Source organism: Octopus bimaculoides, chromosome 3 (assembly GCF_001194135.2).
Source record: "Octopus bimaculoides isolate UCB-OBI-ISO-001 chromosome 3, ASM119413v2, whole genome shotgun sequence".
Lineage (NCBI taxonomy): Eukaryota > Metazoa > Mollusca > Cephalopoda > Octopoda > Octopodidae > Octopus > Octopus bimaculoides.
The window spans coordinates 121,313,754-121,332,058 of NC_068983.1; the positions used below are offsets into that span (position 1 = coordinate 121,313,754).

The following is an 18,305-nucleotide window of genomic DNA, read 5'->3' on the forward strand; positions in this document are numbered from 1 at the left end:
CCAGTTGATCCGATCAACGGAACAGCCTGCTCGTGAAGTTAGCGTGCAAGTGGCTGAGCACTCCACAGACACGTGTACCCTTAATGTAGTTCTCGGGGAAATTCAGCGTGACGCAGAGTGTGACAAGGCTGGCCCTTTGAAATACATGTACAACAGGAAGAGGAAGAGAGAGAAAGTTGTGGTGAAAGAGTACAGCAGGGTTCGCCACCATCCCCTGTTGGAGCCTCATGGAACTTTAGGTGTTTTCGCTCAATAAACACTCACAACACCCAGTGTGGGAAACGAAACCACGATCCTACGACTGCGAGTCCACTGCCCTAACCACTGGGCCATTGCGCCTCTACGGATGTGGTACTAAACAGGAAACAAATGACAATATATGGAGTTTTTATGGCTTAGTCAAATGAGGAAGAGCAGCACTTATGTCCTTTTTGCAAGGTCTGTGAGACCAGTGGGAGAAAGTTGAGAAAGACCCAGAGACATGCACTGAATGCTTACACAAGAATGGAATTCCCTAAAGGTACCTAAGAGCCAAATGGTGTTGCTAACTGGGTGACCAGTTAAGTCTATTACTTAAGAGTCTATCATCTACAATTTTCGTTTACTCAGTTTCACTCACAAGGTTTAATTCAAACCAAAGTTAGAGTAGAAGTTACTTGCTCAAGATGTAATGTGTTGGAATATATGTGACTGATTGTGAAGGGAATTTCTTAATTACATAAGCCATGCCTCTGAAAGGAGAGAGAAGTGAAAGCTCAAAGAAATATAACTATAAAATTAAAAAGAAACAGAGTGTATCAATATAGAATAGAGCACAAGAGGGAAAGAATGGCTACTTTATGGGAGATGATTTGAGAGAAAAACCACACATCAGGGTTCCTAAAAATAGCTCAAGAAGTTATCAGAAAGGACTGAGAAAATTATACATAAAATAATGTAAAAAAAAAAGAAGGCAGATGATCTCACACTCTTACAAAAATAGGCCATATATAAAAAAAAACAACATAACCTTGATATAAAAATAATACCCAAAATGATAGAACGTGGTAAATGAAATGGATAAGAATAGAGAGCAATGAAGTACTCTGAATAAATAAAGAAGTGGCATATACAAATTGTAGTGGAGGAATAAATAACTATAAAAATACAAGATATGACTTTATTATGACAATTCTTCCTTTACCCACAAAATCAGTTGGAATTCTTCATACTTACTTTGCAACAGGGTCCATGCTTTTTGGCCATGTTATTTTTCCAATAAGAATTTTTTCATAAATATCAAATGGGTTGTCATCAAAAAATGGAGGACATCTGTAGAAAAAGAAAATATAGGAGGATAGAACCCATGTTTCATATGAGATATTTCTCTTTTCCAAGACTTCAATCAATCCTCCTTTATTTCTTCGAAGGAAGGAACACACACTTCAAGTAGTTACCCATGACCCTCTGACAATCCAGCATAACCAAGGGAGAGAATGGGGGAATTGATCCCTGTACTTGATTGATAAACTATTCATCAAGCTCAAAATGACAAAACTAACTTCATCAAGATTTGAATTAGGATGAGCAGAACCAGAACAATTAATAAAAGATATTCATCCAGGTGCAGGAGTGGCTGTGTGGTAAGTAGGTTGCTTACCAACCACATGGTTCCGGGTTCAGTCCCACTGCGTGGCATCTTGGGCAAGTGTCTTCTACTATAGCCTCGGGCCGACCAAAGCCTTGTGAGTGGATTTGGTAGACGGAAACTGAAAGAAGCCCATCGTATATATGTATATATATATATATATATATATATATATATATATGTTTGTGTGTCTGTGTTTGTCCCCCCACCATTGCTTGACAACCGATGCTGGTGTGTTTACGTCCCCGTAACTTAGCAGTTTGAATAAGTACTAGATAGAATAAGTACTAGGCTTACAAAGAATAAGTCCTGGGGTCGATTTGATTCGACTAAAGGCGGTGCTCCAGCATGGCCGCAGTCAAATGACTGAAACAAGTAAAAGAGTAAAAAGAGTAATGCTAACAATTTTGTTGACTGACCATCTTAAATTATAATAACGGTTTAAGTTAAACTACAGAAAAGAGATCAAGAGTTGAGAGACAACGCAAGAGAGTAAATGAGGCAAGATCTAAATGTCATCAGTGAGAAAAGGTTGTTGTTTAGCCTTTGGTCATACACATGATCAAAGGTGTTCCAAGCTATGACCATTTTAGTCTTTATTCACACAAGTGTAGACAAGATTACACCATCAAATACGTCTTTCCTCTTTAAAAAAAAAAAAAAAACAATTTCAATGATTATTTGGTTGCAATTTCTAGCAGATTGAATGACAAAATATAAGCTCACTGAGAAGGACTGGTTGAGTCGTCATCGTTGTTGTCAGCAGCAGCGGCTTCATCATTTAACATCTGCCTTCCATGCTGGCAAGGCTTTTTTTCTGAATAATATCACTAGTGCTTGTGATTAGTTAATTTCAGAGAATCAACACTCGGACAGTTATCAGAACTGGTAATCTGGTGATGATCTATCATTTGCAAGTCAGATTATAAATAAAAGATGAAGTGGACTACGTTGTTCACTATGAGATAAACAGAGACTAACATTTTGAGTAGAGCTTGTGAAGAATCTCTCTCTCTATCTCTCTCGCATGTGATCGTAAATTTATCCTATGACAATTATCAAATCACCAGTATATGACATCAGTTTAAAGTGTGTATATGTGCCTGCATGCATGTATATGTGTGATAGTAGTGGTACTAGATTTAAATACACACACACACACAGATACATATATATATAACATTCAGCCATCCTCATGGGAACAGATTGCTATGGATAGGACAGCCTGGAGGACTGCTATCCAGAATGGAGCCAGCTCCTTTGAGCAGAACAGACAACAGGATGAGGAGGCAAAACGCAGGAGAAGAAAGGAGCGTCTTCAACATCCTCGACCATCCCGTGTGAGTTCTGCCCATGACTCTTTCACCACCGACTAGGACTCCAAAGTCACTTTCAGCACAAGCATCAGCCGAGGAGACTGGATGGAAACTGACGAACCCAATGCTCAGATACAAGCTGGAGCCGACTACTACTGCTATATATATGAGGAGGTACCCAAAAGAAACCAGAATTTTGCAATATCATTTTACAGAACCTCCTGGAAAATAACGATAGCGAGAGACATTCCACAGTTGAATTAGAACAGTCACAAACAGTGAAAGAAGACATGCACCCAACACCAAAGCTGTAGAGGAGTAGGGGCCGAAACTGGACGTGGTTCCTCCTGATGATGTCTTGAGCTAACTGGATCCTATAAAGGAGTTGTTGTGGTAGCAGACCATGAAACATGGTTGAAATTCCCCCACTTTCATCGCCTTCAAAGTATTTTTCATTTGAAGCAATGCATCAGCCCAGATGTGTTTTCCACTGATCAAAGCAGTGTTGGAACTCTTGTGGAGTGATGCCTTTTAACACAGCAATAGTTTTTTTCTTCACCTCTTCCACATCTGCAAATTCCATAGCACCAGCTTTCATCACCTTTGATGACCTTCAGAAAAAGGTCCAGATCAACTTACAACTATTCTTTCAGTTCACAACATGTTTTCACTCGTGACTGCTTTTGATCTTCTGTGAGTAAGCGCAGAACAACTTTTGTTGCAACTCTTTTCATTTGCAATTCCTTGCTCAAAATTCATTGGCAGGAGATCCACAACACACCAGTCATATGAACAAGTTCGTCAATTGATTGGCAATGGTCTTCTAAGATCAGTTCAGTAGTTTTCATGATGTTGACATTCGTTCAGGAGGTTGATAGATGTCCTGAACAAGTGGCCATTCCTAAAGCATGAAAACCACCCATAAATTTGTGTTTTGCTCAAAGCAGTGCCCTTGTAAGTTGACAGAAGCATGACAATTGTTTTGGCTGTTGTTTCCTTTGTTTCAGCCATCACAAAAATCAATGAACAGGGGAGAAGCACTGCAAAGCAGACACACCACATGGCATTAGGACTACACTCAATGACAGTAGTCAGCATAGTGATGTCTGAGGGTTGCATCAAGTGGCTTCTGGTGGTGGAAGCCTGAACTACAATGGGCTTGTCCCATAGAGAACGTTTCTGGTTACTTTTGGAAAATGTTCTCCTATTGCATCACTCATGTGCTCAAGCTCACAGAATTCAAACACAGTATTATCAACTAAGAAAACAGTATTTGCTAGTTCATACACCTAACAAATATTTTACATATTTTTACACCTAACAAAAATAGAATGACTTGTAGCTGCTTACACCTATGAGTCATTCCATCTCATGATATCTTCTTTTTATAACAAGCAGGATTCAGTACAGTAGTTTCATGAACAGCATAAAACACCAGTCAGTTTCACATAACTTCCACTGTTTATGCCTGCCTAAAATTCAATCTGCTCTGTAGTACCTACTTTCAGCTAAGTGAACTAAGCCATTGGGTGTTAAGTAACTTAGTCAAAGACATGTAGTGATACAGTGGCAAGATAAGAATTATCAACCTTTTCCTCGGTTGGTAATGACTAAATTGTCTACAGACCCCAATTCTATAATATACATCATGAGGATTGACACAAATACAGAACCAGATGGACTTACCCAACCAGCATTTCATAGATCAAAATTCCTAGTGACCACCAATCCACTGCTTTGTTGTGTCCTTTGCTCTGGATAATTTCAGGAGCTAAATATTCAGGGGTGCCACACAATGTCCACGTCCTGCAATCATAAATGAAAAATTTAAGGATAAAAAAAAAAAAAATAAAGAATGGAGTGTAAATACACTTTTGTTTCATTTTACTAGCAGCAGCTGCACCACCACCACCACCACCAGCAAAAAAGAATCAAACCTGACGCTGGAAAATTTCCCTAGAGTGTTAAGAGCAGGTAGTCATACTTAAGGTATGGAACCAAAAATAACTATTAATAATTTGAATTTATAACCATAATGAGAAGAAAATTCACTGTTGACAATGGAAACTACTCTTAACAGGAGCATGGAGAACTCCCATAATTTCAGTTGACTAAATATTAGATGGCAATATGCAGGGATAAGGAATAAGTCTGATTTTTGGTAGCTTTGATGACAATACCATACGTGTTTCAATATTATTGGATCTCCTCAGCAAAACACAGTCAACAAAAGATATTTGAGCACCAAATTATTTCAAAAGCATATAGTTTTACAAAGAAGATGAGCTGCTGGTTAAGCAATTTAAAATGATAACATTGGAAAATTTCCCAATTGTTTCTTCTGCCAGAAAACCATATAGTTAAGTAAAGGTTACTAAATGAGGTCAGCAGAAAATATATTTTAATCATTTGAAATCTATTTTTATTGTAAAACATGAAGTAAATTGTAGAAATAAACTGGATAATGGAGATCACTGAAGAGTATTCAAACTTCAGAATAGAGACAGCCAACTAGCAAAAACTAATTAAAACAAGTTGACAACAGGCAAACAAATTATTAAGCAGAATCAGAGGAACATTGCACAAAATGCTTTGCATTATTTGATATATCTTTTTACATTCTAAATTCACATCTCACTGAGATAAACTTTGCTTTCCATCCTTGCAGAGTTGATAAAAATATAGTATTATTCAACTGTTCTCTTCCAACGAATTTCTGATCTTTTGCCTTCATAAGAAATTATTATTCTTACAAAAGTGCTGCAATTAGAATTGTTAATGTTTGCGAGCTTATAGTTAACATAATTATAATGTATTGAACTGTAATATCCAAAGACAAGCAGAAGCCATATGGGGTTACTAGAATTTGTTAATACATGTGTACATGCAGGTATAGTGTAAATGCAAACCAGTTAAAGTCAGTAAGTGCGCGTCTAGAGGCATGTAGTTTATATGACGCCACACAGGAAAAGAAAAAAATGAGAAACAAAGTAATGAGGAAAGGAGGTACATGATTTCACATGAAGACAAAGAAATTGGTCCGTGTGATAACAATAGGTAAACAAAGAAAAGAATCAACACAGAAATTTAAAATATAATAGGAAAAACAAAAATAAAAAACTGTTGAGAAACTTATGAAATAATGAAAGAGTCTTCAATTGTTATGGATTTTTTTTTTGTTAGAATAACTTGGTGGGTGGCAAACAAGTAAATATTACCTGAATAACATATAGTGTAATTTAGTATAACTGAGGATTTGTCACACACTGTAACACAAGCATGAATATTTATTGAAACACCCATCAGATAGTAATATCTCAAAAATTAGGGGTTTTGCTTCAAAAGATAGTGAAGGGGCTATGACTATAATCTTGGCAAGCTCTCCCAAAATGGTAAAAGCTATGCACCTAATGCCCAAACTTAACATCTTCAGGCAAATATCCATAAGAAAAATGTGGGTAGTAAGAGAATTATGGAGCATTCAGCCCAAATATTTGCAACCAAGTAACAGTGTTCAGATGCAAACCTACCAACCAAATTAAAAGCATTCAAGAACCAGGTACCAGTGTTGTTCAGCCCATAGTGTATCTCAACCGAGCAGAATCAACATCAACAGTATTCCAGCTATAACCATCCAGTACTTCTGTCCAATGCATCCTTCCTTCTTTTGAGATAGTATATTTCATGGAATTTTGCTGCTATTTTTAGTAGGTTGACTTATTGTTCTCTCATTAACTTGAGGTTCTGATATTGAACAGAATAGAGGTTAAATCTTAAGAGAAAAATGCATATCTACAGTCTCAGACATGGAATTTCTTATCAGTTTCTGGATATTCTGAAGACAAGTTTTGTCTGCCAAGATTCAGAGCAAACCAGGATTAAACATTTTATTCATGTAGCATTCTCATTTCAAATTCAATGTTTAACAGCCTTTTATGACTGAAATCTCTAACAAAATAAAATAAACTTCAACCATTTTTTTTTTAATCAGTACTTCTGAGAAATAGATACAGAATATGTGAAATTAGACAGTAAAGCAAAAATGCTTTAAAACACGTTTGCAAAACCTTTCACCTATCTAGAGCAAGCCAATTCTGATACAAACAACCACTGTCTACAAGTGTACATCTGTAAGTAGATACATAAAGAAATACATAAATATACATACACAGGCAATCACACACATTAATTTTCCTATATACTTATACATACACGTTTGTGTGTGTGTATAAATACACATATATACACACATACACATATATATAAATACAAATATATATTTATATATATTCATCGGACGAGAACTGGTGCTTTCAACATGATGTTCACCAGTCCTCTGTCAAACCGTCCAACCCATGCCAGCATGGAAAGCAGACGCTAAACGATGATGATGATGATTCATATATCATCATCATCATCATCGTTTAACGTCCGCTTTCCATGCTAGCATGGGTTGGACGATTTGACTGAGGATTGGTGAACCAGATGGCTACACCAGTCTCCAATCTGATCTGGCAGAGTTTCTACAGCTGGATGCCCTATATATATAAGCATATATAAATTTACACACACATATTTGTAGTCACTCTGGTCACTCTCTGAAGTAGCAGTTATTTGTTTAATATAGGCATAAAGGACATCAGTAGACAAAAACCACACAAAGTAAGGAGGAAATAAATAATAATATATGAAGTCAGATAAGTAAAAAAAGAGTGGTGGAAAGGTGTAGAAATATGAAAACAAGACAAGATCAAAAGAATATATACAATGAAAATGAATACACCGATGAAAGGAATACAAGAGGATCTAATGTTTCAAGCTATACTTTTTACTAAAGAGGAAGAAAAGACAAGTAAAAGAAAAAGTAATAGAAACAGTACTGACTTTATGATGACGCATATATTATATTATCATAGGATCATATATCCAAAAAAGAAGCATACTCTAGAAGTTAGAGCAGTAATGTACTTACATGAAGTTAAATATATGTCCGGTCATAGAGTGACTAATGGTTTTGCATCCATAATGCACTTAGCTTTACAGATGACTCGTCAGACTCCAATTGTTGCCGGGCATATAAACACTCTTCCACCGGACCGGTCTAAGGGAGATAACTTGTCCCGTTTAAGGCTCAGACTGTGTTTATTATTCTTTTATTTATAAATTAACTGACCATAACAGTTTTCTACCTCTAGTGAGAAAAAAGGTTATATGCCCGTGACCATTGGTGTCTGATGAGTTGTGTCTAAAGCTAAGTGCTTTATGGATGTGAAACCATTGGTCACTCTATAACCAGACATATAATGGGTTGGCAAGGAAGTAATTTCGGTTTTTTAGTGTGAAAGAAGTCATTTGATTTTCCTACAAAGAATCAACTTTAATCAATTATATATTTTCCATTTTGTTCAATGACCTTTTGCTATCTTTTTGGCAACTTCATGATTCCGTGCTCAGAACTTTTGGTCCTTATCAGCCAAAAACTGAAGAAAGTGCGATTTCAGGTCATCATCATTATTGAAAGTTTTACCATTCAAAGAATTTTGCAAACTTCGAAATAAATGGTAAACTGATGGTGCGAGGTCAGGGCTATATGATGGATGTGACATCACTGCCCAACCAAGCTCCAGTAATTTTTCACGAGTTAGCAAAGACGTGTGTGGTCTAGCGTTGTCATGGTGGAACACAATTCCTTTCTGATTTGCCAATTCTGGCTGTTTTTCTTTGATTGCTTGACAGTAAACATCTGATTTGATCGTTTGGTTCCTTGGAAGCAGCTCAAAAAAACACAACACCTTTGTAATCCCACCAAATTGACAGCATAATTTTTTTTTTTTTTAATGCAATTCAGCTTTTAATGTGGTTTGTGCTGGTTCATTATGCTTGGACCATGATTGTTTGCGATTGACGTTATTGTAGACAATCCATTTTTTATCACAAGTGATGATTTGTTTCAAAAGAAGGTTGATTTCCTTGCGTCGGAGATGCATATTGCAAATATTAATTCGTTGTGTTAAGTGAACCTCTTTCAATTCATGTGGAACCCAAATATCAAGCTTCTTAACGAGTCCAAGACATTTTAAGTGATTTTCAATTGTTGTGTGTGATACATTTAACCTCTTTGCAATCTCTCGCACAGTTTTATGACAATCAGATTCAATTATGGCTTTGGTTCGGTCATCATCAACTTCAGTAGGTCGACCAGAATGTTGGTCATCTTTGAGTGAAAAATCTCCAGAACAGTATTTTTAAAACCATTTCTGAAATGTGCTTCCTGTTAAGCAATCAACACCATAAATTTCACATATCTCTTTGTGAGCCTCAGCAGCTTTCTTGCCTTTAGCATTATGGCACATATATTAGAAACCCAGTAAAAAATCATGGTCATTGCTTTTCTTCATAATTGATACTATTTTGCCTTTTTTAAGTTATCTAATTTTTTACAGCAAGCCAGAGCAACAGCATCCTTGATTAAACTCCTCATATACATTTGCTTTATTGTAACTTATTGGATCAGTTTGGTAATCTATCAAGTGATGACACACTTTGTACACTATATTTAAGTTTAAATTTGTTCATGTCTGTAACATGCATAAACTATATGTTTGAAACTAGAAACAATTGTGCACAACTATTAGCATTCATTCAATGTTTTAACAGATTTTTCACAAACAGTTAGAGTGGATTTATGCCTATTTAATAACATACACAGTTACAATACTTGCATATTGCAGTATTCTTGTTCTGCATAAATCACTTAAACTGATTTCCCAATGATTTGTCATCATTAGTTTTTCACTTTCCTTTTATGAAAAAGCATTAATATGGTTACATAATGGCTTACATAAGGGGCTGCTGCTATTATACTTAAAGAAACTTTTTGTTTTCTTTTTTTTTTTTTTACCTAATCAAAGCAGAGAATTTACTGAATACAAATAGGTAGGGCTTTAAAAAAGAAACAAAATAGATATAGACAAAAAACCTCTTACCCATTTTTTTTTTTTTTTGCTTTCCACTCAATTTAATTGCAAATTGAAGATGGCAGCATAAATACCATGACAGAGTGTGTCAAACTAAGAATATGCATTTTCTTTTAAATAAAACCATGTTTGAAAACGATGAAATTTTTTGCACCTATTGAAAACATCCTAGCAAGATACACTATCAAGAACACATGTTATGTATGTCTTCATAAATAAACTAATTTAACCTAACTTAACCTAGCATAATGGTACTTTGGGTTAGGCCAGTTAAGGTTAGATTAGTTTGTTTATGAAAATATACAAAATATTTACATTATAAATACATTTCTCAATATTAATAGCAGCTGCAATAATAGCCTACATCTGAACATATCATATGCCAAATGCACAACTGCAGAACATCCAAAAGTTTTTTTTTGTTTTTTGTTTGTTTTTCTTTTCTTATAAAATCCATATCAGCTGATGTACTTCAATTAGAAAAATTAAGTTTTTCTTTTTCTCTTGCTATAATAATGCTGATATAATGCACTGTAAATGTGACAGTAACTAATAATTCAAATCAGTTCTTATTCAGAAGTACTGTACTTCTAGATTGGCTGGAGAACCAAATCTTGCTTATATATTCCATTTTTGGCATTGTTACTATGGCTGGATACCCTTCTTAACACCAAGTACTTTACAGAGTGAACTATGTACACTTTATCATGGCAGAAGCACTAGAGAGGTTATCACCTTGACAAAATTCTACCCTACATTGTCTCCACCCGATTTAGAATAGAGAGGACTAACCTATTAGAAACTGAAAAACTAAAATTAAAATTATATTCACCAAGCATTATTTATTCATTTACTACAAGCTGAACAATAAAGACACGTTCTCCCCAGCCCCCTGCCCCCAATCCATGCTAATCCTAATGTGCTCATAATTTATATTGTGAATTTTAAACAAAAACAAAAAATAATAGTTAATTGTAATTATTAAACCTTAATTATAGTTTGCTGACAAATGGTTTGTACATAGAACTAGTGGTTTCAGAAATATTGATTTGAATTTAAACAAGGCCTTAAATCAGATATGATTCAAACAATTTTGGATATCTGATTAATTAGAATTTTGACTGGACACGCAGGCTAAGAGAGGTCGCAAGTTTCCAAATCATATGCCCAGGCTCTGATGTAAGAATCTAGTTTTTAAGATATTGGCACTACAAGGCTGATCATATCAAGGGAAAATATGACATTGTTTGAGGTAGATCCAGCTGGTTTCCTTGAATGTTTCCTGAACCAGAGACAAAGAGACAATCGATGCGGTGAAAACACCCCTCCTCACTTGCTCCAAAGAAGGCCAAGGTTGTTTTATCTACAGGGAAAGTGAAGACCAAACAACTAGGATCACTAAAAAGAGGGCTCTTATTTCAACAGGACAATGCTCCAGTACACAAGCCTTTGGTTTCAATGGTTGCTGCGTACGACTGTGTCATTGAACTGGTTAATCAACCTCCCTATTTTCTTGTTTTGGCCCCATATGGCTATTGTCAGTTTCCTAACATGAGAAAAAACACTCCATGAGAATATATTAGACAGCCAATGAACTTTTCAGTTGCATTTGTATTATTATGTGAGGATGACATTAAATGCTGTGAGGATTAGTTTTTAAAACAACTTTGAATATAACCACATTAACTGTGTTAAATCAACACTCAATTTTTCTCAGTTTGGTAAGACCAAAGTAAATTTTTAAAATTGTGTGCACTGCATTTTTTTCTGTCAATATCAAAACAATAAACTATAAAAAAGAAGTACTCACACACAGATCAATTTATGTATATACCTGCAAACATGTTGTTGTTGGCACTCCGTCGCTTACGATGTCGAGGGTTCCAGTTGATCCAATCAACTGAACAGCCTGCTCGTGAAATTAACGTGCAAGTGGCTGAGCACTCCACTGACACGTGTACCCTTAACGCAATTCTTGGGGATATTCAGCGTGACACAGTGTGACAAGGCTGACCCTTTGAATTACAGGCACAACAGAAACAGGAAGTAAGAGTGAGAGAAAGTTGTGGTGAAAGAGTACAGCAGGGTTCGCCACCATCCCCTGCCGGAGCCTCGTGGTGCTTTAGGTGTTTTCGCTCAATAAACACTCACAACGCCCGGTCTGGGAATCAAAACCGCGATCCTATGACCGCAAGTCCGCTGTCCTAACCACTGGGCCATTGCGCCTCCACATCTGCAAACATATATACACAAACACATACATACACAGAAGACAAAAAATTGACTTACCTGTCACGAAGCCTCTTAGCAAAACCAAAATCAGTAATTTTCATATGGCCTTCATAATCTAAGAGGAGATTTTCTGGTTTCAAATCTCTGTAGACAATTAATTTACTATGGAGATAGTCTATTGCTGAGATCAGTTCACAGGCAAAAAAGTTAGCCCAAGCACTGTTGAAAAACCCAGACTTTCGCAGATAAGAGAACAGTTCACCACCAGGTACATATTCGAGTAGCATATAAAGAAAATTCTGATCGTGGTAAGACCATGACCTGAAAAATAAAATATGACATATATGAATGTGTGTGTGTGTGTATGTGTGAGAGAGAGAGAGAGAGAGAGAGAAACAGTGTGTGTAAGAGAGAGAGGAGGGGAGAGTGTGTGTGCATTTTATTTTTTGTCCAAAGAAGAAGAGCACTATGCGTATGTATGTTCAAAGGAGAGGAACTGTATGTGCCTATGTTTGCATGTAGGTTTTATTGTTTGGTTCAAATAAGAATGGTAACATGTATATCATCATCATCATCATCGACATCATCATTATCATCATCATCATCATTGTTTTAATCTCCACTTTTCCATGCCCACAAGGGTTGGGCAGATTTTCTGTTACCAGATGCCCTTCCTGTTTCCAATCTACATCTGTTCCCATTCAAGGTAATATTTTTTCTAGACTAGACATATCTTGGAAGATTGAAAACCAAGGTAACTGAACAGTAGCATTCACTTTCAACTATTACACTATGAAGTGGTATCAAAAAGTTCCCAAAATAGTTCTGTAACATACCAAGAGATGGCAGCACACGGTTGCATGTGCAGTGAGAGCTAGCAGTGAGAGCTAGCAGTGACCTTCATGAGGCAGTGAGCTGAGTGACATTGCTGTGTTTACTTCACAAGTTGTGAAATTTGTGTTTTTGTGATCATGTGTATGCTGTAGACTGCGATTTTTGACATGGACAGGAAGTTGGAATAAAGAACCAATGTGAAATGTTGCGTTAAACTAGAGAAGTCTGCCACAGAGACATTGAGCATGCTTTGGCAAGCTTATGGAGACAAGGCAATATTTGTATGCAATATTTTGAGTGGCATTAGTGCTTCAAAAGTGGCACAACAGAGCAGCAGCTCAATCAAAAGCATGCTCATCGTTTCTTTCAACATCTGTGGTATGTGCATCAAGGATTTGTCCCCCAGGGCCAAACCATCAATCAAGAGTTCTACTGTGATGTTTTGAAATGTTTGATGGAGGATGTTTGGCAAAAGCAACTGGATCTGTGGAGCATGAAAAATTGGATTTTTCATGATAACAATGCACCCTGTTACTGAGCTCTCCTCACTCGCGAGTTTCTTGCCAAAAGCAACATGGTATCACTTCTGCACCTGCCCAATTCGCTAGATTTAGCACCTGTGAGCTTCCATCTCTTCCCCAAAATGAAAATTCAGCTCAAAGGTTGCTGTTTTAACACCATTGTTGAGATCAAGAGTGAATTGCAGAAGGTCCTTGACTCGCTTACAGAAAACAACTTCCAGACCAAATTCCAAAAGTGGCAGGAATGCTCGGACTGATGTATTGCTGCGCAAGGTGACTATTTCAAGGGATATTGTTATATGGACTGTTAGATTTGTTTGTTGTTCGTCTGAAGTCCCATATTTCAATATAGTTCATTTGAGGTCCCTGTTTCGTTGTTTTGTGTGACTGTCGAGGTTAAATGTTATTGAGATATATGGCGAGGACAACATTCTTGTTTCTTGATAACTAACAATTCGGTGAGTGAGTTCTTTGTTTATAGTTAATAAATAAATGTGATAACCAAATAGTACGACTTGTTGTGTTTTCTCTACGAGTCCCCCGAGAGGAATACAACAGATATGATGTTAAAACTTAGGAAAATAAGTTATTTTTTTTATTAAACAAAACTAGTCCAGGAATTTTTTGACACCACCTCGTATGTCAAGAGAAAGAGACAGCAACACACACACACACACACACACACACTCATGATGTGTTCTTTCCAGTTTCCACCTACCAAATCCACTCACAAAGCTTTGATCGGCCCTTAAAATATGTGCATATTTTATTGCTAAATTCAATGCCTAAGTGCAGTATGTGTGCTTGTCTACTTATGAATTTTATATTTTAGCCCAAGCAAGAGAGTGACTGTGTAGCTAGGTGTGTGTTTTATTGCTTGTATATTTGTGTGTGTTTGTGTGTGTGTGTGTGTGTGTATATATATATCTATCTATATATATATATATTTGTATATATATGTATATATGTATGTATATATGTATGTTAATGACTCCATTGTACTTAGTTAGGAGTGGGGAGGAGTAAGAAAGAGAGAGAGAGAGAGATTGCTTCATCCAACAGAGGGAGTTGTGTGTATGTTTGCACTAGTGTGTTTTATTACTTAGTTCAAGCATTGTGCATGTGTTTGTGTTCTATTGCTTTGTTCGTGAGAGAAGGGTAGTATGTGTATACGTCTATACGTTTGTTTGTTTGCATTTTCACTGCTTTGTTCAGAAGGTCGGTATGCATGTTTAAGTATGTATCCTTGTGTGTGTAACTGTGTATGTGTATGTAATTTATTGCTTAGTTCATGAAAGAGGAACAAACAATGTTTATAAGTCTGTATGTTTGCATACGTGGTATGTTTTGCTTCTTCAAGGCAAAGAGGAGGGCAGTACATGTAGGACTATATATTTTGTATGTACAAATGTGTGTTTTAGTAATTAGCCTTTGCAGGTCCTCCTCTTGCATTAATGAGATTGATGTGGTTAATATTCAGTTTTGAGTTCAATAGGTTGCTACATATACTCTCTCTTTACTCTTTTACTTGTTTCAGTCATTTGACTGCGGCCATGCTGGAGCACCGCCTTTAGTTGAGCAAATCGACCCCGGGACTTATTCTTTGTAAGCCTGGTACTTATTCTATCGATCTCTTTTGCCGAACCGCTAAGTGACGGGGACGTAAACACACCAGCATTGGTTGTCAAGCAATGCTAGGGGGACAAACACAGACACACAAATACACACACACACACACATATATATATATATATATATATATATATATATATGACGGGCTTCTTTCAGTTTCCGTCTACCAAATCCACTCACAAGGCTTTGGTCGGCCTGAGGCTATAGTAGAAGACACTTGCCCAAGATGCCACGCAGTGGGACTGAACCCGGAACCATGTGGTTGGTAAGCAAGCTACTTACCACACAGCCACTCCTGCGCCTATATATAGAAATAGATAGGAAGAGTGTTCTGGAAGACAATATTTTCAGAGTAAGTGTTTCGGGGTGAGATTGTAGGGATGACAACATGAGAGAAATGGGTGCATCAGATGATAAATGAGGGACTTCAGGGAGTTAAAATTACACCAGAATTGATATTTTTGTTGCTTCATTAATGATAAAATAATATACCAATTATTTAGCTCCCGGCCAGCTCTAGTTCCCCACATCTGTGATAAATGTTCCAGTAGTGACCATTTCGTCTCTTTTTTTTATTATTATTCAGAATTACATTATTCAATTTACTTTCTTTTTTTTTTTTTTTAGGACAGTAGGGCATGATTTGAAGGAAATTTCACTGCTATTTCTAGCAGGTTAATTTTGTTACATTGATCAATTAAAAAGATGACTACTACAACCACCAATCACTACTACCGCCACTGCTAACACCACCACTACTATCACCATTACCATCAACGCCCTTAGCATTACCACCACCACCACTATCAACACCCTCCTTATCATTACTGCAGCCATTACCATTACTCACTCTCTAATTTATATGTGTATATATATATATATATATATATATATATATATATATATATACATATATATTTACACATACTAGAGTCATAGGTCATGTCATGTCTGTAACTCACAATCCATTAAGTTTTGCTGTGTGGGTGTGGGTGTGCAGTAGTAGTAGTAGTAGTAGTAGTAGTAGTAGTAGTAGTAGCAGCAGCAGCGACAGTAGTAGCAACAGCATTTGTGCATGTCTGTGTGCATGTGTGTGTGTATGTACAATAGTATGTGTGTGCATATGTGAATGACTTATCTCGGGCAGTAACAAGTGTGTGTGCGTGTGTGTGTAAGCATGCACATGTGCATGTGTGTTTATAAGAAAGCATGTAGTTGTACCACCACCACCACCACCACTACCACCAGCAACCCTTCTTCAAGAGAGAATATTGTGGCAGTTGCTGTTGCCGGCTAACCTGAACTGTCACTCAGTCTCTGTTGATTGTTTGCTTAAAGATGAAGGATTACGAATGTATTAGCGTGGCTTAGACTATTTTGCGATAAAGGAAGGTGTACAGATGGTTGGACTCTAAAAAGTATTAAGCTGACCTGACATGTCATCCCTACCACCTCAATGTTTTTTTTACATCCTGAAAGGGGGGAGGGGGAGCTCAGTGGTGATAGAACAGGGCTTAAATTAAATAACAATACAGACACTAGACTACTTGGCACTGTTGTTAGTCATAGAAGAAGACCTAACTGCAGGTCATCATATGAAGTGTCACACTAATGCTACTCCAAATATAAACAAACTTCACTGATAAACTAGTAATAGACTAGGCACCCAGTGGTTAGGGCAGCGGATTTGCGGTCATAGGATCGCGGTTTCGATTCCCAGACCGGGCGTTGTGAGTGTTTATTGAGCGAAAACACCTAAAGCTTCAGGGGATGGTGGTGAACCATGCTGTACTCTTTCACCACAACTTTCTCTCATTCTTTCTTCCTGTTTCTGTTGTGCCTGTAATTCAAAGGGTCAGCCTTGTCACACTGTGTCACGCTGAATATCCCCGAGAACTAAGTTAAGGGTACACGTGTCTGTGGAGTGCTCAGCCACTTGCACGTTAATTTCACGAGCAGGCTTTTCCGTTGATCGGATCAACTGGAACCCTCGACATCGTAAGCGACGGAGTGCCAACAATAGCTGTTGTGTTGTACCTTTGGTAATTGTCTCCTTCCATAACCGGTTATGGTAAGACTCATGATCATAAGATTATGGTTTTGATTCCTGGACCGGGTGATGTAATATGTTCTTGAACAAAACACTTCATGTCATGTTTGTTGCTTCAGTCCACTCAGCAATGAGCAATGCTGCAATGGACTAACATCCTGACCAGAGAGGAATACATATATGCCAGAGAAACCAGGAAACTGGTCCCTATGCTCCTTATGGAGTAATGTAGACTAACCATAACACTGTGCATGCATGTGTGTATGAGTGCATATCTTTCACTGATATCAGCAAAAGATGTATACATTAGTAAAAATTCCAATAGACCAGTACAGCCAAACAAAAATAACTTGTATTCATTCCATGAGTCACTGATTTTCCTTATTGCTCTTATCATATTTAATGCTGAGAACTAATGACTGTCCTATTGAAAGAGAGAAACCAGTGATACTATATTAAAACAAATAAGAAGAGTAGGTCCAGGGCTAAATTTATGTATGGGCCAATATGGGCCACAGCACCAAGCATTAGGAACCTCTTTAACTCAGAGAAGCCTAACACTTAGAGTTAAAAAATTTTAAATATACTTTCAGCAATGGAATAAATAATTAATGATCTTTTTTTACTTACTTAAAATTTCTTTTTGTTCCAACAGAGTTCTTTTGATATTTACTGGACCCTTTTAGATTTCAAAAGGCCATTGAATTTAATTGTCTTTCTAAATCTACCAAAACGTTTAAGTTTTGGGGCCTCTTTAAATTGTTTGGGTCCCATAGATTTAATAAGGGCCTCTTTATAATCTTAAACTTTGAATTACTAAAACTGTAGTGGCCCTAAAATATACCGACCCACTAAGTCTAAATCAGGCCCTGTATGGGTCATCTCAGATCAAACGGACCAAACTGACCATGCATCTGCCTGAATGGAGATTATAGTGTATCTCTGACATGCAAAGGCTTATTTAGTGCAACATGGTGTTAAGGATGTGTGTGTGATAGCATAGCAGTATGTGTAGGTTGTGTATGATGTAGTGGAATGTCATGAACATATGTAGAGTAGAGTACAGTATGACAGACTGCGTATGTATATAGAGTAAAGTATGACAGCTGGAATATG

General features: G+C 36.9%; 1 protein-coding gene across 1 annotated transcript in view; it reads right to left on the bottom strand.

The window, feature by feature from the left end:
- LOC106882854 (cAMP-dependent protein kinase catalytic subunit PRKX) overlaps positions 1 to 18,305 on the bottom strand; it is a 146,814-nt gene that overhangs the window by 11,912 nt on the left and 116,597 nt on the right. Inside the window, exons 3-5 of the mRNA XM_014933657.2 lie at positions 12,210 to 12,473; positions 4,630 to 4,749; positions 1,216 to 1,311 (exon numbers count right to left, since the gene is read on the bottom strand). Coding sequence (XP_014789143.1) covers positions 1,216 to 1,311; positions 4,630 to 4,749; positions 12,210 to 12,473 — 480 coding nt within the window. The remainder of the gene's footprint in view (positions 1 to 1,215; positions 1,312 to 4,629; positions 4,750 to 12,209; positions 12,474 to 18,305) is intronic.